Source organism: Schistocerca serialis, chromosome 4 (assembly GCF_023864345.2).
Source record: "Schistocerca serialis cubense isolate TAMUIC-IGC-003099 chromosome 4, iqSchSeri2.2, whole genome shotgun sequence".
NCBI classification, from domain to species: domain Eukaryota; kingdom Metazoa; phylum Arthropoda; class Insecta; order Orthoptera; family Acrididae; genus Schistocerca; species Schistocerca serialis.
This window is the reverse complement of record NC_064641.1, coordinates 51,341,323-51,366,202: the sequence shown is the minus strand read 5'-3', so window position 1 is coordinate 51,366,202 and position 24,880 is coordinate 51,341,323. Positions and strand designations below refer to the sequence as shown.

At 46.4% G+C, this 24,880-nt stretch overlaps 1 protein-coding gene across 1 annotated transcript in view; it reads right to left on the bottom strand.

The window, feature by feature from the left end:
• The window catches only part of LOC126473738 (facilitated trehalose transporter Tret1-like), a 181,490-nt gene extending 157,499 nt beyond the window's left edge, over positions 1–23,991 (bottom strand). Inside the window, exon 1 of the mRNA XM_050100986.1 lies at positions 23,867–23,991. Coding sequence (XP_049956943.1) covers positions 23,867–23,945 — 79 coding nt within the window. The 5' untranslated portion in view covers positions 23,946–23,991. The remainder of the gene's footprint in view (positions 1–23,866) is intronic.
• Between the last annotated feature and the right edge of the window lie 889 nt (positions 23,992–24,880).

Here is a 24,880-nt window from a genome sequence, read left to right as displayed (position 1 = left end):
AAGTCCCATAGTGCTCAGAGCCATTTGAAAGCCATTCCTCTCCCTCCAAGAGCTCCACCACTACGTAGTTCCATGTGGTCGCGAGTTTTCATACATAGATATGAGTTGAGGGCCGAAGCACGTGGGGATGGAGTACAGTGTAACAATAAAGTTGACTGGTACTTTGTTCAGAGATTTGGAGGTCAGCAGGCCCATGAAACATTATGGCTCCGCACTCCCTAACACCTGGAACCCCATAAAAATCATGTTCGACAATGCTGGACGTACCGTCATATGGCGAGAGGTGGGAAAGCGTAATGCACCCACGAACATTGTCGAACATGACCAGTGGGTTTGGTGGGAAGGCATCATTTTGCACGGGCGTACAGACCTCCAGATCTTTGAACACGGTACACTAAGCATACACGTTATTGTAACACCGCACTGTAGCGAAATGGAGGACGATCTGCAGAACATCGACGATTGGCGGAGGGACTGGGAGTTGAGCCTCATCGTAAATAAATGTAACATCCTGCGCGTAAATAGAAGAAGAGAATCACTGCTTTGTAAGATACACATGCAGGTATGGTTGAAAATGAACACGCTTCCCACACCGAGATCGCAGTGTACACGCTTTTATAGCTGCCATCATATGATCTTCTTTAGATTGCTACAAAATTGCAATGTTACATTACATGAAGTCAAACCATAAGAGGCCCTTCCCACGTGTACATGTCTTGATAAAAATCCCGTCGATAAAATACACAAAGTTAGTAAAAAGCGCCCAGTTAAAATCCTCGTATCGTCCATGCAGGCTGCTGCCAAACGTGACTCTCATAAGTTTGGCGCGCAGCACCACACTGCGACTGTGCACCATCCAACAGTGAAGCGTCAAAGAAACTCGTATAGACATGCCTATTCAAATACAGAGATATTTAAACAGACAGGATACGGTGCTGCGGTCGGCAATGTCTATATAGTACAAGTGTCTGGAGCAGTTGTTAGATCGGTTACTACTGCTACAATGGCAGTTTATTAAGATTTAAGTGTTTTGAACGTGACATTGTAGTCGGTGCAAGAACGATGGGACATAGCGTCTCCGAGGTAGCGATGAAGTGGGGATTTTCCCGTGCGACCATGACACGAGTGTGCCGTGAGTATCAGGAATCCGGTAAAACATTAAATCTCCGACATCGCTGCGGCCGGAAAAAGATTCTGCAAGAAGGGGACCAACGACGACTGAAGAGAATCGCTCAACGTGACGGAAGTGCAAACCTTCCGCACATTGCTACAGATTTCTGTGGTGTCACCGCCGGACACCACACTTGCTAGGTGGTAGCCTTTAAATCGGCCGCGGTCCGTTAGTATACGTCGGACCCGCGTGTCGCCACTGTCAGTGATTGCAGACCGAGCGCCGCCACACGGCAGGTCTAGAGTGACGTCCTAGCACTCACCCCAGTTGCTAGCGATGGTTCACTGACAAATTACGCTCTCATTTGCCGAGACGATAGTTAGCATAGCCTTCAGCTACGTCATTTGCTACGATCTAGCAAGGCGCCATTATCAATTGCTATTTATCTTGTGATGCATGTACCGTCAAACCGATGATCACCAATTGTGGATTAAAGTTAAGTATTCCAGCAGCTACGTACGTTATTGGCTATATTAATTACCTTGTCCAGTTCCAGACCTCACGCCAGCCTGCGTGAGCTTAAACGCGTGCCTTTCGGCTACCCGTCACTGTGGATTGGCTGTCTTGCCAGTCCACAACAGTTTCAATGCTGGGCATCAACAAGTGTCAGCGAGCAAACCATTCAACGAAGCATCATCGATATGGGCTTTCCGAGACGAAGGCCCACACGTGTACCCTTGATGATTGCACGACACAAAGCTTTACGCCTCGCCGAGGCCCGTCAACGTTGACTTTGGACTGTTGATAACTGGAAACATATTGCCTGGTCGGTCGAGTCTCGTTTTAAATTGTATCGAGTGGATAAACGTGTATGGTATGCAGACAACCTCATGAATCCATGGACCCTGTAAGTCAGCAGAGAACTGTTGAAGCTGGTGGAGGCTCTGTAATGGTGTGGGGCGTGTGCTGTTGGAGTGATATGGGACCCCTGATACGTCTATATACGACTCCGACTGGTGACAGTACGTAAGCATCCTGTCTGATCACCTGCATCCATGCACGTCTAGTGTGCATTCCGACAGGCTTGGGCAATCCCAGCAGGACAACACGACACTCCGCACATCCAGAATTCCTACAGAGCGGCTACGGGAACACTCTTCTGAGTTTAAACACTTCCGCTGCCCACCAAACTGCACAGACATGAACATTATTGAGCATATCTGGGATGACTCGCAATGTGCTGTTCAGAAGAGATCTCCACCCCTCGTACTGTTACCTATTTATGGACAGCCCTGCAGGATTCATGGTGTCAGTTCCTTCCAGCAGTACTTCAGACATTGGTCGAGACCATGTCATGTCGTGTTGCGGCACTTCCGCGTTATCGCGGGGACTCTACACCATATTAGGCAGGTGTGTTTCTTTGGTTCTTCAGTGTAGGTAATATCGTAGCGGGTCTGCCACCTCTGTGTTAAACACTACATTTTCGCCACCAGCATGGACGATACGAGGATTTTAAGTGTGTGCTTTTTTATCATTTGTGTGCATTTTACCAACTGTGTGTATTTTATCGGCTGGATTTTTATTAAGGCTTGTGTACGTCGGGAATGCCCTTTTTTCTTAGACTTCATGTGACGTAACATGGCAGTTTTATAAGTTCCAGGAGATCAGATGATGGCAGCGTAAGACTGTTGAAACCTGTCATATTACAGTAATAAAACTGCCTACGCTGCACTCAGCTTATGAAGTGTGTTCATTTAGGGCTGCAACTGTTCGGCTATATTATAGGCGATAAATGACTGGCACAGTAATTATCGTAAAATGACTGGAAACAGTAACGAACGTAAAACACCTACGAGTGACCATCCGGAGCGACCTGAAGTGGAATGACAGCGTAAAACGAATATAGGAAAAGCAGATGGCGGATTGGGATTCAGTAGAAAAATCTTAGGAAATGTAATTCATCCACGAAGTAAGTAGCTTACAAAACATTTGTCCGACCTATTCTTGAGTACCGATCAGTCCGAGACCTTTACTAAGTAGGATTATTAGAAAGGAGAGAGAAGATCCAAACGAAGAGTGGCGCGTTTCGTCACGGGATCGTTTACTCGAAGGAAGAGCATTACGGAGATGTCTAACAAACTCAAGTGTCAAATTCTAATGGAGGGGCTTTTGTATCACGGAGAGAACTTACGTTCCAGGATGAGTGGGGCAACGTATTAGTTCCTCCCACCTTCGGCTCGCGAAATGATCACGAGTACTGGAGAAATTTGATATACGGAGCTCTACTGGCAAACATTTTTCCCACGCGCCTTAGTGAACACCGAAACCTGGCTTGCGGAGTGTAGATGTGGGTGTAGGTGCAGATGTAGACAGTGACAGTGCGGTGAAGAGACGGGAGGGATAATTGTGAGCGGTGGCCAGACGGCCGCCCGCGCTTTGTTGTCAGAGCGCTGACTCATCTGGACTGTACTCACTGTACTGTCTGGCCGCTCAGCCGCCCACGGCGCGGCGCGCACTCCGCGTCCCTCTCTGACAAGTCCGACGTTTGTGCACACAGCGCAGTCGTTTCTTAGGAGAGGAACTTCAACAGGGTAGCCACACCATTAGCTAAGAATTCAATACACTCAGGTACACAGCTAGCCCGAAAACCGCACCTCCATGAAGACGGAATGCAAAAACGTCCAATTTTCTTGAAATGCACTGCATGCTTGGACTGGAAATGATTGTCGTTTCAGCGCTACCACAAAATGGTAAACAGCACTAAGGCTACTTACAGTGGGTAAATGATTACCGCGAATCTCTCGTCCAGCGCAAACCCCCAAGCGATTGGGGAGAAAAATGCAAGTGACTCGTATACGCAAAATTAGAAACGAATATATTAAACATCGGTTTTCTGAACAACTTGAGTCCGATAAACTTTTTCCACGAATCAACAGCGTGACCGCTGCGGTCGCAGGTTCGAATCCTGCCTCGGGTATGGATGTGTGTGATGTCATTAGGCTAGTTAGGTTTAAGCAGTTCTAAGTTCTGGGGGACTGATGACCTCAAATGTTAAGTCCCATAGTGCTCAGAACCATTTGAACCATTTGAACGAATCAACACGGTTTTAGAAAGAATCTCTCGTGCGAAATTCACTTGCCATTTTCTCACATGATATTGTGGTGTCACCGCCAGACACCACACTTGCTACGTTTTTTTTTCTTTTTCTTTTTTTTTTTTTTTTTGTTTTAGGGCGCACAACTTCAATGGTCATTAGTGCCCAGTGGAAATAAAATATTACGTTCTTATATGAAATTGAAAAAAAAAACAATCTTTAAAACACTATAAAGCCTGAGTACATACTTGCTAGGTGGTAGCCTTTAAATCGGCCGCGGTCCGTTAGTATACGTCGGACCCGCGTGTCGCCACTATCAGTGATTGCAGACCGAGCGCCGCCACACGGCAGGTTTAGTCTAGAGAGACTCCCTAGCACTCGCCCCAGTTGTACAGCCGACTTTGCTAGCGATGGTTCACTGACTACATACGCTCTCATTTGCAGAGACGACACTTTGGCATAGCCTACAGCTACGTCATTTGCTACGACCTAGCAAGGCGCCCTATTCAGTTACTATGTCTTCAGAACAGATAATATTCTGACTCATGTACCGTCAAGAGCGACGTTCATCATTGATGGTTTAAAGTTAAGTATCAACTAATTACGTCCGCTTTCTGAATTCTAATTCCTTGTCATGTTCCAGACCTCACGTCTGTATAGTTCTTCCCTCCTCACGCCAGCCTGCGTGAGCTAAAACGCGTCGCCACGAGTCAGATGTATTTGCACACTAAATCCTTTTATACAACAGTGATATCAAATGTTGCACTAAATTAATAGTTTGGAATTAATACAGTAAATTGCTTCCCATCCTTCGCTACCTAAGGTAACTTCTGCATCGGCCTCAGTTGGTCCCTACATTAAACACTTCTTCGACATGCGGTCAGTATCAAAATTCCACACGACGCTCACTTTTAACAAGAAGCCCTCTGCAATGATATGGCATGCCTTTGACCTTCCTACCATAGTCTGCGAGGCATCAGTTTAGATTTCTACATCTTCACCACGTTACAGCTAGGTCATTCGGTAACTTTCCCGGCAGAGAATGGGTGACCGTTCCCTGTCAGCGTAGGTCACTCGATTACGCGTCGTGTGTACATCCGTTGCAAACGACGTCGTATTTATTAACTGCCGTTTCAGTACAAAGGGCGGAATGGCGTTGGCTTGTGTATCCGTAGTGAGAAGAAATCACAGGCGCAAGATTTTCCTTTACGGCTAGGACGATTATGGGGACATGCGTCGTCAAGAGTCAATACCAACTTAGTGTTCCTTAGAAATTACGTTTACTTGTCCGAGGTAACACCACCCCTGTTACGAATGATTTCCTTTACTCCCTGTCTAACGACCTCATGTAGCGTTTCCTTGATGGCTGAGGTAACACCGTTTTCTTCTGTGAAAGGTGACTTAATTCTCATGGTATCAGTACAACATGCCAGCGTTTCATTTTATTTTCAATCTATTTTTCAGTTCTCGTCTCTATGTTTTCTCAAGGTGAACATGCATGGAGGCACAAAATTTTGCTCATTGTCCCCCTCTCTCTCTGTCTGTGTATGTATCCTGCTCGCGTAGCTTCCGAGACAGGACCATACCCTGATCTAATTCGCACGTCAGGAACAGTGACAATCCTACAATATCGCAGAGTGTTAGTCAAAAATGTCCTGAAGAGGAACGACCAGGCAAAAGTAATTGTAGCAAAAGCACATACCAGGCTGAGATTCATTCAAAGAATCGTAACGAAATGTTAACGAGCCACGAAAAAGTGGCTTACAAAACACTCGTTCGACCGCTTCTTGAGAGCTGCTGGTCAATCTGATTGCGTTACCGGCTAGGATTAGTGGAAGAGATGAAGAAGAATCAAAGAAGAACTGCGCCCTTCGTTACACGTGTGTCTGAGATGCCCATCCTGCTCTAATGGCAGACGTTAGGAGAGAGGTAGTATGCGTAACGTTGAAAGCAGCATAGTAAAGAAGAACGTTTGAGTACTCTAAGCTGGTGTTATAGGACCGCTACTACACTGGCGTACTAAAGTAAAGGACGAAAGTAGCTTCCGCTTGATGTGTCGCTGGCAAGTAACGTAGCTCGATGGGAATTGGACCATACATAGAGAACTACTGCAGTATAGTACAGAAGGTATCTGAAAGAAATACGAATTAGAAGAACAGAAATGACACTTCTGTTCAAAGAGAATAGTTACACCGCAGTTCATGACGGTCCTCTGAACATTACAAAAGGCGGAACATCGTTCTTAATAGGATACGTGATCACTAAGAACGGCCATGCGTGCTCCGCAACGTGCTTCCATGGTGACCACAAAATTAATAAAGAGTTGTTGTAGTAAGGCGCTCAGTTCCTCCACCAGCGTGGTTGACAACTGATGGATGGGGTCGGTGCATGTGGAAGGGCTTCAACACGTATCCCTGAAGTATCCCATATGTGCTCGATAGGATTCAAGTCAGTGGAATGGGTAGACCAGTCCATTTCACCGAAAATCCTCTCCCTCCAAGCCGGCCGCGGTGGTCTAGCGGTTCTGGCGCTGCAGTCCGGAACCGCGGGATTGCTACGGTCGCAGGTTCGAATCCTGCCTCGGGCATGGGTGTGTGTGATGTCCTTAGGTTAGTTAGGTTTAAGTAGTTATAAGTTCTAGGGGACTTATGACCTAAGATGTTGAGTCCCATAGTGCTCAGAGCCATTTGAACCATTTTTTCTCCCTCCAAGAAATCCTCCACTACGCAGTTCAATGCAGTCGCGAGTTTCCATGCATAAATATGAGTACAGAGACGAATGCTCCCGTGAAAAGAAGCACGTGGGAAGGAGTACAGTGTCACAATAACGTTGACTGGTACTTTGTTCAGAGATTTGGAGGTCAGCAGGCCCATACAGCATTATGGCTCCGCACACCATAACACCTGGAACACCAAGAAGGTCATGTTCGACAATGCTGGACGTACCATCATATGACGAACGGTGGGAAAGCGTAATGCACCAAAGCACATTGTCGAACATGACCATTTTGGCGGTCTAGATGTGGTATGGGAAGCCATCATTTTGATTGGGCGTACAGACCTCCAAATCTTTGAACACGGTACACTACGCATACACGTTGTTGTAACATCGTACCATAGCGAAATGCAGAACGATCTGCAGAACATTGACTATTGGCTGAGGGACTGGGAGTTGAGCCTCAGCGTAAATAAATGTAACATCCTGCGCGCAAATAGGAGAAGAGAATCACTGCTTTGTAAGATACACATGCCGGTATGGTTGAAAATGAACACGCTTCTCACGCGGCGACCGCAGTGTACACACGTTCATATCTGCCATCATCTGATCTTCTGGAGATTGCTACAAAATTGCAATGTTACATTACATGAAGTCAAACCATAAGAGGCACTTCCCACGAGTACAAGTCTTGATAAAAATCCAGTCGATAAAATACACACAGTTATTTAAAAGTGCCCAGTTAAAATCCTCGTATCGTCCACGCAGGCTGCTGCCGGACATGACTCTCACAAGTTTGGCGCGTAGCACCACACTGCCACTGTGCACCATCCATCAGTGAGATACACTGAAGCGTCAAAGAAACTCGTATAGGCATACGTACTCAAATACAGAGATATTTAAACAGATAGGATACGGTGCTGCGGTCGGCAACGCCTATATAGTACAAGTGTCTGGCGCACTTGTTAAATCGGTTACTACTGCTACAATGGCAGGTTATCAAGATTTATGTGTTTTGAACATGATATTGTAGTCGGTGCAAGAGCGATGGGACATAGCGTCTCCGAGGCAACGATGAAGTGGGGATTTTCCCGTACCACCATGTCACGAGTGTGCCGTGAATATCGCGAATCCGGTAAAACATCAAATCTCCGACATCGCTGCGGCCGGAAAAAAGATCTTGCAAGAACGGAAGCAACGACGACTGAAGAGCATCGTTCAGCGTGACAGAATTGCAAACCTTCCGCAGATTGCAGCACATTTCAATGCTGGGGCATCAACAAGAGTCAGCGAGAATACCATTCAACGAAAAATCATCGATATGGGCCTTCGGAGGCGAAAGCCCAATCGTGTACCCTTGATGGCTGCACGACACATAGCTTTACGCCTCGCCAAGGCCCGTCAACACCGAATTGGACTGTTGATAACTGGAAACAAGTTGCCTGGTCGGACGAGTCTCGTTTCAAATTGTATCGAGTGGATGGACGTGTACGGTTTGGAGACAACCTCATGAATCCATGGACCCTGCATGTCAGCAGAGAACTGTTCAAGCTGGTGGAGGCTCTATAATGGTGTGGGCCGTGTGCTGATGGAGTAATATGGGACCTCTGGTACGTCTAGATACGACTCTGACAGGTGACAAATACGTAAGCATCCTGTCTGATCACCTGCTTCCATACATGTTCAATGTACATTCCGACAGGCTTGGGCAATCCCAGCAGGACAATACGACACTCCATACGTCCGGAATTGCTACAGAGTGTCTCCAGGAACACTCTTTTGAGTTTAAACGCTTCCGCTACCCACCAGACTCCACAGACATTAACATTATTGAGCATATCTGGGATGACTCGCAGTATGTGTTCAGAAGAGATCTCCACTTCTCGTACTCTTACTTATTTATGGACAGCCCTGCAGGATTCATGATGTCAACTCCCTCCATCACTACTTCAGAGCCGGCCGGAGTGGCCGTGCGGTTCTAGGCGCTACAGTCTGGAGCCGAGCGACCGCTCCGATCGCAGGTTCGAATCCTGCCTCGGACATGGATGTGTGTGATGTCCTTAGGTTAGTTAGGTTTAATTAGTTATAAGTTCTAGGCGACTGATGACCTCAGAAGTTAAGTCGCATAGTGCTCAGAGCCATTTGAACCATTTGAACTACTTCAGACATTAGTAGAGTCCATGCCACATCGTGTTGTGGCACTTCTGCGTGCTCGAGGGGGTAAGTGTACGTGTATCTTTGGCTCTTCAGTGTACGTAATTTCGTAGCGGGTCTGCCGCCTCTATATGTTCGCCTCTATATGTTCGCCACCAGCTTGCACGGACGATACGAGGATTTTAAGCGTGTGTTTTATTATCATTTGTGTGCATTTTACCAACTTTGTGTATCTTATCGACTGGATTTTTATCAAGGCTTGTGTACGTCGGGAATGCCCGTTTCTCTTACACTTCATGTGATGTAACATGTCAGTTTTATAGCAAGTTCCAGAAGATCAGAAGATGGCAGCTTAAGACTGTTAAAACCTGTCATCTTGGAGTAATAAAAGTGCCTACACTGCACGCAATGTATGAAGTGTGTTCATTTAGGCCCGCAACTGTTCGGCTATATTATAGGCGACAAATGACTGGCACAGTAATTATCGTAAAATGACTGGAAACAGTAACGACCTTAAAATATCTTCGAGTAACCATCCGGAGCGACCTGAAGTGGAATGACAGCGTAAAACGAATAGTAGGAAGATAAGATGCCGGATTGGTATTCAGTAGAAAAATCTTAGGAATGTAATTCATCCTCAAAAGATGTAGCTTACAGGAAATTTGTTCGACCTGTTCTTGAGCATCCGTCATCAGTACGGGGCCTTTACTAAGTAAGATTAATAGGAGGGAGAGAGAAGATCCAGACGAAGAGTGGCGCGTTTCGTCACGGGATCGTTTACTCGACGGAAGAGCATTACGGAGACGCCTAACAAACTCCAGTGTCAAATTTTACAAGAGGGGCGTTTGTATCACGGAGAGATCTTACGTTTCAGGATGAGTGGGGCAGCGTATTACATCCTCCCACATTCGGCTCGCGGAATGATCACGAGAACAGGAGAAATTTGATGTACTGAGCTCTACCGGCTGACATTTTTCCCACGCGCCTTTCGTGAACACCGAAACCTGGCTTGCGGAGTGTAGATGTGGGTGTAGGTGCAGATGTAGACAGTGACAGTGCGGTGAAGAGACGGGAGGGATAATTGTGAGCGGTGGCCAGACGGCCGCCCGCGCTTTGTTGTCAGAGCGCTGACTCATCTGGACTGTACTCACTGTACTGTCTGGCCGCTCAGCCGCCCACGGCGCGGCGCGCACTCCGCGTCCCTCTCTGACAAGTCCGACGTTTGTGCACACAGCGCAGTCGTTTCTTAGGAGAGGAACTTCAACAGGGTAGCCACACCATTAGCTAAGAATTCAATACACTCAGGTACACAGCTAGCCCGAAAACCGCACCTCCATGAAGACGGAATGCAAAAACGTCCAATTTTCTTGAAATGCACTGCATGCTTGGACTGGAAATGATTGTCGTTTCAGCGCTACCACAAAATGGTAAACAGCATTAGGTTATCTACAGTTGGTAAATGATTACCGCGAATCTCTCGTCCAGCGCAAACCCCCAAGCGATTGGGGAGAAAAATGCAAGTGAATCGTGTAGATAACATCGTATACGCAAAATTAGAAACGAATATATTAAACATCGGTTTTCTGAACAACTTGAGACCGAAAAACTTTTTCCACGAATCAACAGCGCGACCGGTGCGGTCGCAGGTTCGAATCCTGCCTCGGGCATGGATGTGTGTGATGTCATTAGGCTAGTTAGGTTTAAGCAGTTCTAAGTTCTGGGGGACTGATGACCTCAAATGTTAAGTCCCATAGTGCTCAGAGCCATTTGAACCATTTGAACGAATCAACACGGTTTTAAAAAGAATCTCGCGCGCGAAATTCACTTGCCATTTTCTCACATGATGTTGTGATGTCACCGCCAGACACCACACTTGCTAGGTGGTAGCCTTTAAGTCGGCCGCGGTCCATTAGTATATGTCGGACCCGCGTGTCGCCACTATCAGTGATTGCAGACCGAGCGCCGCCACACGGCAGGTTTAGTCTAGAGAGACTCCCTAGCACTCGCCCCAGTTGTACAGCCGACTTTGCTAGTGATGGTTCACTGACTACATACGCTCTCATTTGCAGAGACAACACTTTGGCATAGCCTTCAGCTACGTCATTTGTTACGACCTAGCAAGGCGCCATATTCAGTTACTATGTCTTCAGAACAGATAATATTGTGACTCATGTACCGTCAAGAGCGACGTTCATCATTAATGGATTAAAGTTAAGTATCAACTAATTACGTCCGCTTTCTGAATTCTAATTCCTTGTCATGTTCCAGACCTCACGTCACTATAGTCCTTCCCTCCTCACGCCAGCCTGCGTGAGCTAAAACGCTTGCATTTCGGCCTCCTCTAGCAACACGGTGATGGCTCTTCTGCCAACGCAACAGATATACTGCAATGAAGGGCAACAGGCAGGTTACATATTTCTAGACTTCCGGAAAGCATTGGACATGGTGCTTCACTGCAGACTGTTAACGAAGCGTGTGGTATAGGTTCACGGAGATGTGAGTGGCTGGAAACCTTCTTAGGTAATAGAACCCAGTATGTTGTCCTCGGCGGGGAGTGTTCATCAGAGACAAGGGTATCGTCAGTGGTCCCCCAGCGAAGCGTGGTAGGTCGTAAACGAACTGGCGAACAGGATGGGCAACAATCTGCAGTTGTTTGCTGATGTTGCAGTGATATACGGGAAGGTAATGATTATAAAGAATCCGCCTTGGTTTCAAATAGAAACCGGATGTTGATCTAGGTTTCGGCGCGGATAACCACGCCTTCTTCGGAACACACTAAAACCACAAACTGCTTAAAAATGTTGGACCATTCCTCTTTACGCAGTTTTTAGTTTTAGTGTGTTCCGAAGAAGGCGTGGTTATCCGCGCCGAAACCTAGGTCAACATCCGGTTTCTATTTGAAATCGAGGCGGATTCTTTATAATCATTAAATTATTCACGATTGCCGACGCGCTGCAATGTTAAAAGTTCTCATACGGGAAGGTGTTGTCGTTGAGTGATTGTAGAATACATGATGACTTGGACAAAATTTCTAGTTGGTGTGATGAGTGGCAGCTAGCTCTAAATGTAGAAAAAATGTAAGTTAATGGGGAAGAATAGGAAAAACAAACCCGCAATATTCGAATACAACATTAGTAGTATCCTGGTTAACACAGTCGCGTCGTTTAAATGTCTGAGCGTAACGTCGCAAAGCGATAGGGAATGGAACGAGCGCGTGAGGATTGTAGTAGAAAAGGCCAAGGTCGACTTTCATTAGGAGAACTTTGGGGAAGTGTGGATCAACTGTAAATGAGAGTGCATAAAGGTCTCTGCTCCAGTGTTTGGGATAGACACCAGGTCGAATTAATGAAAACATCGAAGCAATTCAGAGGCTTGTTACTGGTAGGTTCGAGCAACACGTAAGTATGAAAGCTTTCACGACCGGATGACATATCTTCTGGTAAACGTTCCGGGATGTAAGGTCGTGGTCCACGAAACTCTTCAGCTCCTAACGTTTCGTCCAGAGCTGCGCTGGACATCTTCAGAGGGGGGTTTCTCCTCCGGTGAGTCTTGCCGACTGACGGGTCGGACGTCTGAGAGCGACTTATATATCGTAGAAATCTTTGACAAAGATTATCTCTGCATATCACGTGTAACTCTGGTCACGCCCACTTTCTACGATATATAAGTCGCTCTCAGACGTCCGACCCGTCAGTCGGCAAGACTCACCGGAGGAGAAACCCCCCTCTGAAGATGTCCAGCGCAGCTCTGGACGAAACGTTAGGAGCTGAAGAGTTTCATGGACCACGACCTTACATCCCGGAAGGTTTACCAGAAGATAACACGTAAGTATTGCAGATTTTCTTCAGGAACTCAAATGGAATCCCAGGAGGGAAGGCGACTTTCTTTTCGAGGAACATTTTTCAGAAAATTTAGAGAACCGTTATTTAAAGCTGACTGCATAACGCATCTACATGCGGCAACAACTCGTACAGGACCACAAAGATAAAATACGAGAGACTTTGGTGCTCTTATGGAGCCGTAAATACTATTTACAGTCGTTTCTTGCCTCTGTTTGCGAGTGGAAAAAAATGGTTCAAATGGCTCTAAGAACTATAGGACTTAACATCTGAGGTCATCAGTCCCTAGAACTTAGAACTACTTAAACCTAACTAACATAAGGACATCACACACATTCATGCCTGAGGCAAGATTCAAAACTGCGACGTAGCAGCCGCGTGGTTCCGGACTGAAGTTTGCGAGTGGAACTGGAAAGGAAAAGAGTAGTAGTGGTACTGTATACCCTCTGCCACGCACACTATGGGGCTTGCAGAGTTTGTATGTAGATGTAGATGAAGATGAAGGAATGCTTAGGCAGCGAGTGTCTCATTCAGGAGTAGCTTTTGAATTTTGAATGTTTCTGAGATTGTTATTCCTCGTGTAAGAAGGAGTAACGACAATCAGCACGTACCGGAATTCTTACAGCCAGTAAACGGGCTTGTTTACTTCGAGACAAGTAGCTACATGCCCAGTGAGGCGAGGTCCGAAGCACTCTCAATACAGTGACCGTTGTTGAGACTCCGCTTGACCCAGCAGAGGACAAAGAAGCGTCGATGCGCTCAACAACACTGTATACGCGTCTGGACCACGTCATCCGCCCCGATAGCTTGTGGTCGAAAGCAAATATCCTCGGTACGACTGGACTGCGGTCTGGTGCAATATCCACCCCCCTAACTTACCGACGGCGGCGCGGGCCACATGGTACTATTACGTGAATCGTAAATACCCAACGCAGTCACGTCTGAACCAGATTCGTCTCGCGGCATCGCCGCTGTGCCCGACATGCCAACTGCAAGATACGGACCTCCACCGGCTAGTTTGCGGGGCTGCAAAGGACGTGTGGCAACTGCTTTGTCGCCTATTGGCCTTCATCCAACGCACGGCGCCGCACGCCATTTCAATGATGTCCCTACTCTGCCCTGATGATAACCCGTACCCGCGAACGAAGAGACACGCAGTACATTGGTTAATGGGGGTAACTGTGTACTACCTATTCAGCACGTCGGAGCATGACGTGGCCGAGTACAGATCATTCTTGGAGAACCAACACTCGATACTGAAGCGAACACAGACATACCGCAAACATTATGCCAATTTTCTTATGAAGGTGTTTGAAGGCTTTCTGGTGAACCGTTGACGATAAGCATGAGCAGTTAGTCTATATATCGCTGTATGGAGATGGTGGTATCTACACATGTAACAATTGTGTAACGATACACAAAGAATCCATGCATCAAAAAAAATTTGCATCGAGAAGACGGCCTAGCGTCCGGAAGGTCGGAAAGTCTATCTCCCTATTGTCCCCAGCGGACATGCGTTTCCGGAAGGGAACCATATCATTTTGGCCCAGGAGGAGCATCTTCATTTTCATGTTATGACGTATAAAAAAAAGAAAAAAAGTGGTTAAGGAGTTGGAAAAAAAAATGTGGCTGGGATACCTGGCTCTCATCCAGGAGGCCCGGGTTCGATTCCCGGTACCGGAATTGCGCGTTTTTGTTAAAAAAAAAGGCATCGCACTGGTAAAAAAAAAGTCGTAGAGCAAAAAATAAAAATAAAACTAAAAAAAAGCGGTCTACAGCGCCAGATTTAAGCTCTGGTTCCCGAACGGGAGCGTGGGTTCGAACCCCACATCTGACAATGAATTCTAAATATTCCAAAACTGCCCCTTTCCTTCGTGCGGGAAAGCAAGTAAATTACGCGCAAAAAAAAAAAAAAAAAAAAAAAAGTGGTCAGCGTGACGGATTGCCGTCCAACGGGCCCGGGTTCGATTCCCGGCTGGGTCGGAGATTTTCTCAGCTCAGGGACTGGGTGTTGTGTTGTCTTCATCATCATTTCATCCCTATCCGGCGCGCAGATCGTCCACTGTGACGTCGAATGTAATAAGACCTGCACCAAGGCGGCCGGACCTGCACTTCAAAGGGCCTCCCGGCCAATGATGCCAAAAGCTCATTTCCATTCTTTTTGGACCACGTCGTCTTTTCAGCTGTCACAATAATGCATCACGATGTACATATCCGCGTATGGAGGCTCCGAGGAGAACGAACGTTGTCTGGTTGCATTCGTCATCGTCATACAAGCCCCGTACCAGGCGTGACGCTACTGTAACGCCGTCGCTAAATTTTGAGCAGCACTCATGGCAGCAGTGTGTGAGGCAAGCAGACGGGTACAGAGGCGCTGATATGTCGTTTCACAAGCGAGCCTGTTTGTACACTGCGAGGCGGCTGAGCTGAGCCGCGCAATAGTGGTGGCATCGCAGAAACGCTTTGCAACAACAGACCGACCTGTGGTGTATTTCCACACTGTTGGGACACCGAGGTGTCGATCTGCACGTGTCTGGAAGCAGTGAAACGGCACAACAAGTGAGCTATTCATCGCCGTAAACACTCCCTGATTCTAGCTGTGCATCGTCGGTTTCCAGCACGCTATGGGCCAGCCAACAGCCGACACCGGTCTAGCCAGCTAGCTCGACCAGACCAGCTCACAATTCCAAGTCCACCACCGCGTACTTGCTCGACAATGGGAAGTCATCCACCAGCGACCACAGCAACTCTGAACTTCTACCTCGGAGGTCAGAGTTTCGCAGCCATAGCGGTACAGCAGCTGTCCCTCAATAACAGTGCGAGCTCCTAACCCAGCAGCCGCTGTAGCCTGCGTTAATTCTGCAGTCGCACGCGTCGCTGGTACTGCTCACTCAGGACCGCATAGGGCTGACTCAAGCATGCGCTGCTGAATGATGTAACCAGTGTAAGCAAAGCAGGAGGCGGACATCCATCGGTCATCACACTGCCGCGGCTTTACGACATCGCCATCGGCAACAGACCACGCCCCTGTTGAGGGCCGAACACATCACTCCGACGTTGTACTCCAAGATGAATAAAATATGCTGTACGAGAGCCGTTGAATAATTGATGCAGCACGTTTTTTTGTCAGCCAATTTCTGTTGAAAAATGCGGAATTTTTTGTGGAACGATCGTGAAATACTCCCACTTCAGCTTCTACAGCTTCATGAAGTTCCAATCGGTGCGGCGCTATACGTAACCTTCAAACTGGTGTCTCTAACGGAGGTGCGCTCCAAGCAGAGAGCTGTCATTGAATTTCTTTTGGAAGGAAACCAGAGCATCGTAGATATTTGTAGTCGCTTTCAGATTGTCTACGGACATACGGCAGTCATCATAGTACCGATGAGTCGGTGGATCAGGCGTCTGTCATCATCGAAACAAGTTTGTGCAAACCTGTCCGATCCCCCGCGTGCTGCCAGGCCGCACACAGCTGAGACTCGTACAATGCTGGAACGTGTGGACACTCTCATTCGAGGTGATTGGTTTGTACGGCCGGGGGGAGAGGACAAAACAGTGAGGTCACCAGTCCCATAAGATTAAGGAAGTATGGGGAAGGATGTCGGCAGTGCCCTTTCAAAGGAACTACCCCGGCATTTATCTGAAGCGTTAGGGAAATCACGGAAATCCTAAATCAGGAAGGCCGGGCGCGAGTTTGAGCCGTCGTCCTCCCGAATGCGAGTCCAGTATGCTAACCACTGCGCCACCTCGCTTTGTTTCGAGGTGATCAACGGATCACAGACAAACATCTCGCTGTACAACACAAGACCTCACACAAGTCTGTGCATCAGAGAAGAGCTATCAAAACTTCGTTGGACTCTTCTTCCTCATCGACCTTACAGCCTGGATCTCACACCTTCCGACTTCCATGTGTTTCACCCAATGTAGGATGCACGCCACGGGAACTACGAGGATGTTGGGGAGGTTGTTGATGCGGCAAGACGTTGTTTCCAATGTCGACCTGTAGAGTGTTACCCTGCGGGTGTACAGGCCCTTCCAGTAACGTAATATAAGGCCGTCGCATTAAAGAGAGTGCAGAATAATATGATGTTTCAAACCTAGTTTAAACCAAACTGCTTTCAGAAAAAGAGTGTTGTATTACTTATTGAACGCTCCCCGTATCTTAAGCGAATATTTCCTAACCGCCCCTGGACAGCACTTACGACTCCACAACCCGTTACTCGACCACTTCAGCACCATTGCGATCACATTCACCTCCAGCTCACTATAGTATTGATTGCCATTGGGTACACAATACTATCCCCTCTGGTTCGCACAGCGGTTAATTTAGACAGCAGCCGTTACATTTCTGAAGTGTTTAGGCCGGTGGCTCTGCCGTATCTTCGAGGAAACTGTGATGTTATATTTCCACAACATAACTCGAGACCCCACGTTCTTCGTGCTGTCCTGCCTACGTCGGTACAGAGGGTGTGAGACAGTTGTCCTGGCCAGGCGTTCTCCAGGCCTCTCATTCACTGGAAAAAACTTGATCACTGGTTGCCGAGAGATTGGCATGCAACCACTCACTAACCACTACGCTTCACAAACTCTGCCACAGAGCTGAAGCACCATGGAAATTGCATACCATCGTCTGTCATTCACGTTCATTTTGACTCGATGTCTAGATACGACAGAGCCATAGTTGCTGACATAGGTGGCAGATCTGTCCACTAATTTTGGCACTCTATATACACTATGTGATCAAAAGTATCCGGGCCCCCCCAAAAATATACGTTTTTCATATTAGGTGCATTTTGCTGCCCCCTACACCAGCTACTCCATACCAGCGACAGTAGTCATTAGATATCGTGAGGGAACAGTATGGGGCGTTCCACGGAACTCCCGGACTTCGAAACTGGTCAGGTGATTGGGTGTCACTTGTGCCATATGTCTGTACGCGAGATTTCCACACTCCTAAGCATCCCTACATCCACTGTTTCCGATGTGATAGCGAAATGGAAACGTGACGGAACACTTAAAGCACAAAAGCGTACAGGCCGACCTCATCTGTTGGCTGACAGAGACCGCCGACAGTTGAAGAGGTTCGTAATGCGTAATAGGCAGACATCTATCCAGATCATCACACAGGAATTCCAAACTGCATCAAAATCTACTGCAAGTACTATGACAGTAGAGGCGGGAGGTGAGAGAACTTGTATTTCATGCTCGAGTGGCTGCTGATAAGCCACACATCACACGGTTAAATGCCAAACGACGCCTCGCTTGGTGTAAGGAGGGTAAACATCGGACGATTGAACAGTGGAAAAATGTTGTGTGGAGTGACGAATCACGGTACACAGTGTGGCGGTCCGATAGCAGGGTGAGGGTATGGCGAATGCCCGGTGAACGTCATCTGCCAGCGTGTGTAGTGCCAGCAGTAAAATTCGGAGGCGGTGGTGTTATGGTGTGGATGTGTTTTTCATGGAGGGGGCTTGCACGCCTTGTTGTTTCACGTAGCACTATCACAACACAGGCCTACATTGATGTTTTAAGCACCTTCTTGCTTCTCGCTGTTGAAGAGCAATTCGGGGATGGCGATTGCATCTTTCAACACGATCGAGCACCTGTTCGAATCCTAATAATGCACGGCCTGTGGCGGAGTGGTTACACGACAATGAAATCCATGTAATGGACTGGCCTGACCTGAATCCTACTGAACACCTTTGGGATGTTATAGAACGGCGACTTCGTGTCAGGCCTCACTGACGGACATCGATATCTCTCCTCAGTGCAGCACTCCGTGAAGAATCGGCTGCCATTCCCCAAGAAACCTTCTAGCACCTGAATGAACGTATGACTGCGAGAGTGGAAGCTGTCATCAAGGCTAAGGGTGGGCCAACACCATATTGAATTCCAGCATTACCGATGGAGGGCGCCACGAACTTGCAAGTCATTTTCAGCCAGGTGTCCGGATACTTTTGATCACATAGTTTATTTTCACATTTTGACACCACCTAGATATATGATCATGTCTTCATCCTGCAATATCATATACGCTCACTGAGTAATATTGCCTTATTTTTTATTCTTCCTGACGTAATTTTTATGACCAGCGTTGTATTTAAGATGACTGAAGCGTAAAGATGGTAACATTTAGGCCAGGAGCCTGAACCCTGCAGCTTGCTTTCTTTTCCCTACTTTTGTCGGTTTTGGATCCATGGCGCATACGGCCCAATCGAGGTGGTCCCGTAGATTCTGCACTGGTTATAAATCCGGTGAGTTTGGTGGCCAGGGGAGTAAGGCTCTTGAAACTATGCATCCACGCTGCGAGTGTGAGACACGTTGCATTGTCTTGCTGAAGAATTCCATTGTGCCGAGGAAAAACAAGGTGGATGTAAGGTGGGCATGATTCCCAAGGATAGATGCATACTTGTAATGGTTCATTGTGCCTTCCAGAATGACAAGATCATCCAGCGTACCCCACGAAAACATTCGGTAGACAATAATGCTTCCTCCTCCGGCATAAATCCTTCCGACGATTGTTGCGTTCACACGTTTCACGCCGTACACGCCAGCATCCGTTTGTCCTATGGAGCGTAATACGTGATTCGTCTGAAAACGCCACGTGTTTCCACACGCCGCGTGGGATTAGCCGAGTGGTCTAGGGCGCTGCAATCATGGACTGTTCGGCTGGTCCCGGCTGAGGTTCGAGTCCTCCCTCGGGCATGGGTGTGTGTGATTGTCCTTAGTCTAATTTAGGTTAAGTAGTGTGTAAGCGTAGGTACAGATGGCCTTAGCAGTTAGGTCCCATAAGATTTCACACACATTTGAACATTTTTGTCTCCACACAGTGGACGTCCAGTTGCGGTAGCGACATGGAAATCCCAGCTTTCGCCGCCCGTGGACAGCAGTCGGCATGGATGCCTAACCAGTTAACACTCGAAGTTACACATAAAGTTTCCACAGGCGAAAAGCCGAAAAGCGCACTTTTAAAGAGTAGTTCGATACCAAAAGGTACGAAAGTGAGTGGGCAAAGATTTAAAAAAATGAATTATCTTATTGCAAAGGTGTAATATGTCAAGAAGCGTTACACATCAAAGGGCTAACCGAGCCCAGTAATGTTTACGGAGACAACAATGTATGTTTTGGTTCGACAGCGTTAAGCTACATTGCAGTAGGAATTATCTAATAACGATAACGTATATAAATTTATACGTTTGCGTTAAGTAACAGAAAAAAGTATGATTTTATTCCTTTCCTCGTCCTTGAGGACGAAGGAACATTTGCGTCCACTATTTGATCAAAAATATCCGGACACTGAATGCGGACTGCAGGTACAGATGCTTCTGATCAGATACTGTGTATATTTTTTTGTAAATACATAAGCTCGTCATTATCGTTCTACGGAGTGAACAGTGTGTCTCATTTAATCTGATATAACCTGTACAGTTTCTCGAGGCTATTAAAGTTGGAAGTGATTACCCGCTAGTTTTCTCGCATGAAAAGGGTGCGTAATAAGTTTCTCCATTGTCGATCCAAGTCTATGATGTTTATTTTATTTTAGTTTTTAAAACTATTATGTGTGTCAAGCTTTCGAATTAACTGCTTTCGACAAAACAAGACTTCATGCCACTATACACACATTTCTCCCTTTAGACTCTGATTTTGCTTAGACGACAGAATAAAGCCAGTCGCAAATGCATTTATGCCAACCGTCCTGTGTAAAAAGGTGAGGAGTTTAAGGCTGTTACAAACCACTTAAAAGGTTCCTATGGATAATAAAAACTGCATAAATATTCAAGCCGTTGCTGACAAAATCATAGCTGCAAAACAGTTGACGTTTCCAGTACAACATCATTACCTACGATTTATTGGATTTAAACAGAGATTCATTGGATTTAAACAAAGTGACGGTCAGAGACCCACGAAGCGAGATAGAGCGTGCCCCTAAGATAAGACTCTTCAAAGGAAGGTAAACATGCGAGGCACGTCAGACATTGGAAGTTTGCTCCTCACTCAAGTAAATTACCAACGAAAGAAAAAAAAATTTGTGTTTGTGTGGTTACAGTTCCGATATTCTCTAGGAATGAACACAAATATAATATAATGGCATATAATACTACAACAGTTATGTGGACTGTGCATATTCGATGTTCTATATATTTTAAAGTCTGCCTTCTTCTCAGTACTAATACATTAATTTTACTGTCAAACTGCTAATAAAACTTCATGAGTAAATCGTTACTGTACCTGCCATTCCACACACAAATCAACGAACCAAGCTGGCTTTAGAAATAAATATATCACACTATAGCATTTTTACATCATATATGGATTCGTAGACTGGAGAAATTACCATGGGCTACTCCTTTACCCCTGACTCATATATATTTCGGAAAAGAGTTCAACACTGTTTTATCAAAACTTGCTCTAACAGCCCTTGAGAAATTAGGCATTGTTTCAGCCCGTGTGAGTGACGAAAAATGCATACGTCTGCGCTTCCGTTAGACATCAGGACAGTGGAAATCCAGTACCGAAGTAGGAGTAAAGCATGAAGAATCGATATTGTCAAAATTATTCTCCGCAGCAAAAGGGAAGTTCTAAATACTTGAAATGGGAAAAAGTAGAAGGAATACATACTTGTGGAGCGTACGAAAATCATCTTCAATGTGGAGACGACGTTGTAACTTTTGCCTGTACTGCACATAGGCTTCAACAGAGAATATAAGAAATTAATAGAGCATCAATTATCAACAGATAAAAATAAAATACCACAAATTAATCTTTATGGATGTCAACAAATCTGTGACGCTGCTAACACACTGTTGTAGCTGTACAGCCAGAAGCGTCTCACAGATTATGAGAATGATGACAGATTTGTGAGTGGCTTCTCCAGTGACACTGACGATTACGTGCCGAGAAAAACTGTGGTGCTGCGTCAAGGTTTTGCTTTTATCTCCAGGTTTGTACCGCAGCGTGAGTTAAAACTGCAACTGCATAAACAGTTTTCAAATGATACCAATCTGTAGACTCTTTACGTAACTTTGAGAACCAAGTTTTTCACAGGGCTATGTTGGACGTTGGCCAGTTACGTTCGAGAAGGGGGCAGTTGCATAAACGTGCGCCACTGTTCTTACATCAAATAGAAGAACCATTTTCTGTTAATGTGTTACTGAAGATTGTATGGTTTTTCAGACTGGAACTGACGACCTTAGCAGTTAAGTCCCATAAGATTTCACACACATTTGAACATTTTTAACCGTACTAGAAAGCTCTTCAAAGGAGGAATGCTGTGATGCAAAACTTGTTGACGTAGGCGATGAAACTTTTCCGCAAAATTATGTGAGGGATGTTCCAAAACTGAGATCCACTGCAGCCACAATCTGTTATTAGGACGCGAACGCTGCGAAGCGGGACAATGGTGTCGGGCAGCGTCGTTATATGCAGCAAGAAGGTACGCCGAGATTACTGATTTAAGACATATTTCGTGTTGAACCTATTTCGCACGACAGTGACGCAGGTTCAGTTACGATTTTTTGTAAATTATTTTAAAACTGAATCTATCAGAAGGGAGTTGCGAAAATTATTTTAAATATGTACGTGCACTTCGGGCACGTTAATTATCCTAGGATGAAACTTTAAATGTGTTAAAAACAAGAAGAAGAAAACGGTTTAGAAGTGTGAATGAGTTTCCTGCCCAGTCACGGTAGGTAAGATAACAGCACGTGCTCCTGGGTTTTAAACTGCGCTTATTTGTTGGCTGGTGAGGAAGAATTACAGGGTGTGTTAAATGGGGTGAACAGTGTATTGAGTACAGAATACGGACTGAGAGTGAATCTATGAAAGACGAAAGTAGTGAGAAGTAGCGAAAAGGAGAAGAGTGAAAACGTAACATGAGAATTGGGGATCAGGAAGTAGACGAAGTTAAGGATTTCTGCGACCTAGGCAGCAAAATTGCTCATAATGGAAGGGGCAAGGAGGATATAAAAAGGCAAACAAGGAGGATATAAAAATGCAAGCAAGGAGGATATAAAAACCAGACTAGCACTGGCGAAGGGAGCATTCCTAGCCAAGAGAGGTCTTCTAGTATCAAATGGTCCAAATGGCTCTGAGCGCTGTGGGACTTAACTTCTGAGGTCATCAGTCCCCTAGAACTTAGAACTACTTAAACCTAACTAACCTAAGGACGTGACAAACATCCCTGCCCGAGGCAGGATTCGAACCTGTGACCGTAGCGGTCGCGCGGTACCAGACTGTAGCGCATAGAACCGCTCGGCCACTCCGGCCGGCTTCTAGTATCAAACAAAGGTCTTAATTTGAGTAAGAAATTTCTGAGAACGTACGTTCGGAGCACAGCATTGTTTGCGAGTGAGGGCCAGCCTGTTTGAACGAGCGGTTCTGGGCGCTTCAGTCCGGAACCGTGCTACTGCCACGGTCGCAGGTTCGAATCCTGCATCGGGTACAGATGTGTGTGATGTCCTTATGTTAGTTAGGTTTAAGTAGTTCTAAGTTCTAGGGGAGTGATGACCTCCGATGTTAAGTTCCATAGTGCTGAGAGCCATTTGAACTTTTTTTTTTAGATGTGGTGTTGCTTTCAGACGAATGTTGAAAATTCGATGGGGGTGATAAGGTGAGGAACGAGGAGGTATTTCGCAGAATCGGCGAGGAATATATGCAAAACACTGACATGAAGAAGGTACATCATGATAGGACATGTGTTAAGACATCAGGGAAAAACTTTCACGGCATTAGACAAAACTGTAGAGGGTAAAAATTGTAGAGGAATACAGAGACTTGTAATACATCCACCAAATAATTGAGGGCGTAGGTTGCAAATGCTGCTCTGAGATGAAAAGATTAGGATAGGAGATGATTTCGTGGCGGGCGCCTCAAACCCACGACACAATAAAAAAAATAGTGAAAACTTGTGCGAAGGTCAGGAAGCGGAATAGTGGGCAGGGACAGCGAGGCACGCACCTGCAGCGGCGGCGAGGTACTGCGGCAGCACGCTGCCTCCGGGCCGCAGCGCCACGGGACTCCTCGGAATGACGGCCATGACTGTGCTCTGCTCTGCTCTGGCTGGCTACTGCTGGCAGCTGGCGGGCCCGCGGCCTTTTATAACCTCCCAAAGCGCCGCAGCCCCGCCGCCGGAGCGGTGCTCGCGAACCCTCCAGCACAGCTCTCTGCACTCGCCGTTGATAGCGGAAGAATCCACGCCGCTACCGCGGGACGCAGCGTTAGCGCCACTATTACTTTGGTGGTGTACAGGTGGTACCTCACCTGTTCCTCTTACGTCCTTGGCGTCCAAAAATTCCCATCTCTTACGATGCTAGAATATTATACATGGGCATCCTGAAGCAGTGGTTCACAAGCCTGACGTTCGATACATATACTATATGATGTCAAAAAGAGTTACAGGATAAAGCTGAAGGAAAGATTTATACTAGGGCTATTCGGAAAGTTCCGATTGATCGCGAAATGGAAACCACTGTGATGTTGTTGTTGTTGTGGTCTTCAGTCCTGAGACTGGTTTGATGCAGCTCTCCATGCTATCCTGTCCTGTGCACGCTTCTTCATCTCCCATGACTTACTGCAACCTACATCCTTCTGAATCTGTTTACTGTATTCATCTCTTGGTCTCCCTCTACGATTTTTACCCTCCACGCTGCCCTCCAGTACTAAATTGGTGATCCCTTGATGCCTCAGAACATGTCCTACCAACCGATCCCTTCTTCTAGTCAAGTTGTGCCACAAACTCCTCTTCTCCCCAATTCTATTCAATACTTCATCATTAGTTATGTGATCTACCCATCTAATCTTCAGCATTCTTCTGTAGCACCACATTTCGAAAGTTTCTATTCTTTTCTTGTCCAAACTATTTATCGTCCATGTTTCACTTCCATACATGGCTACACTCCATACAAATACTTTCAGAAACGACTTCCTGACACTTAAATCTATACTCGATGTTAACAAATTTCTCTTCTTCAG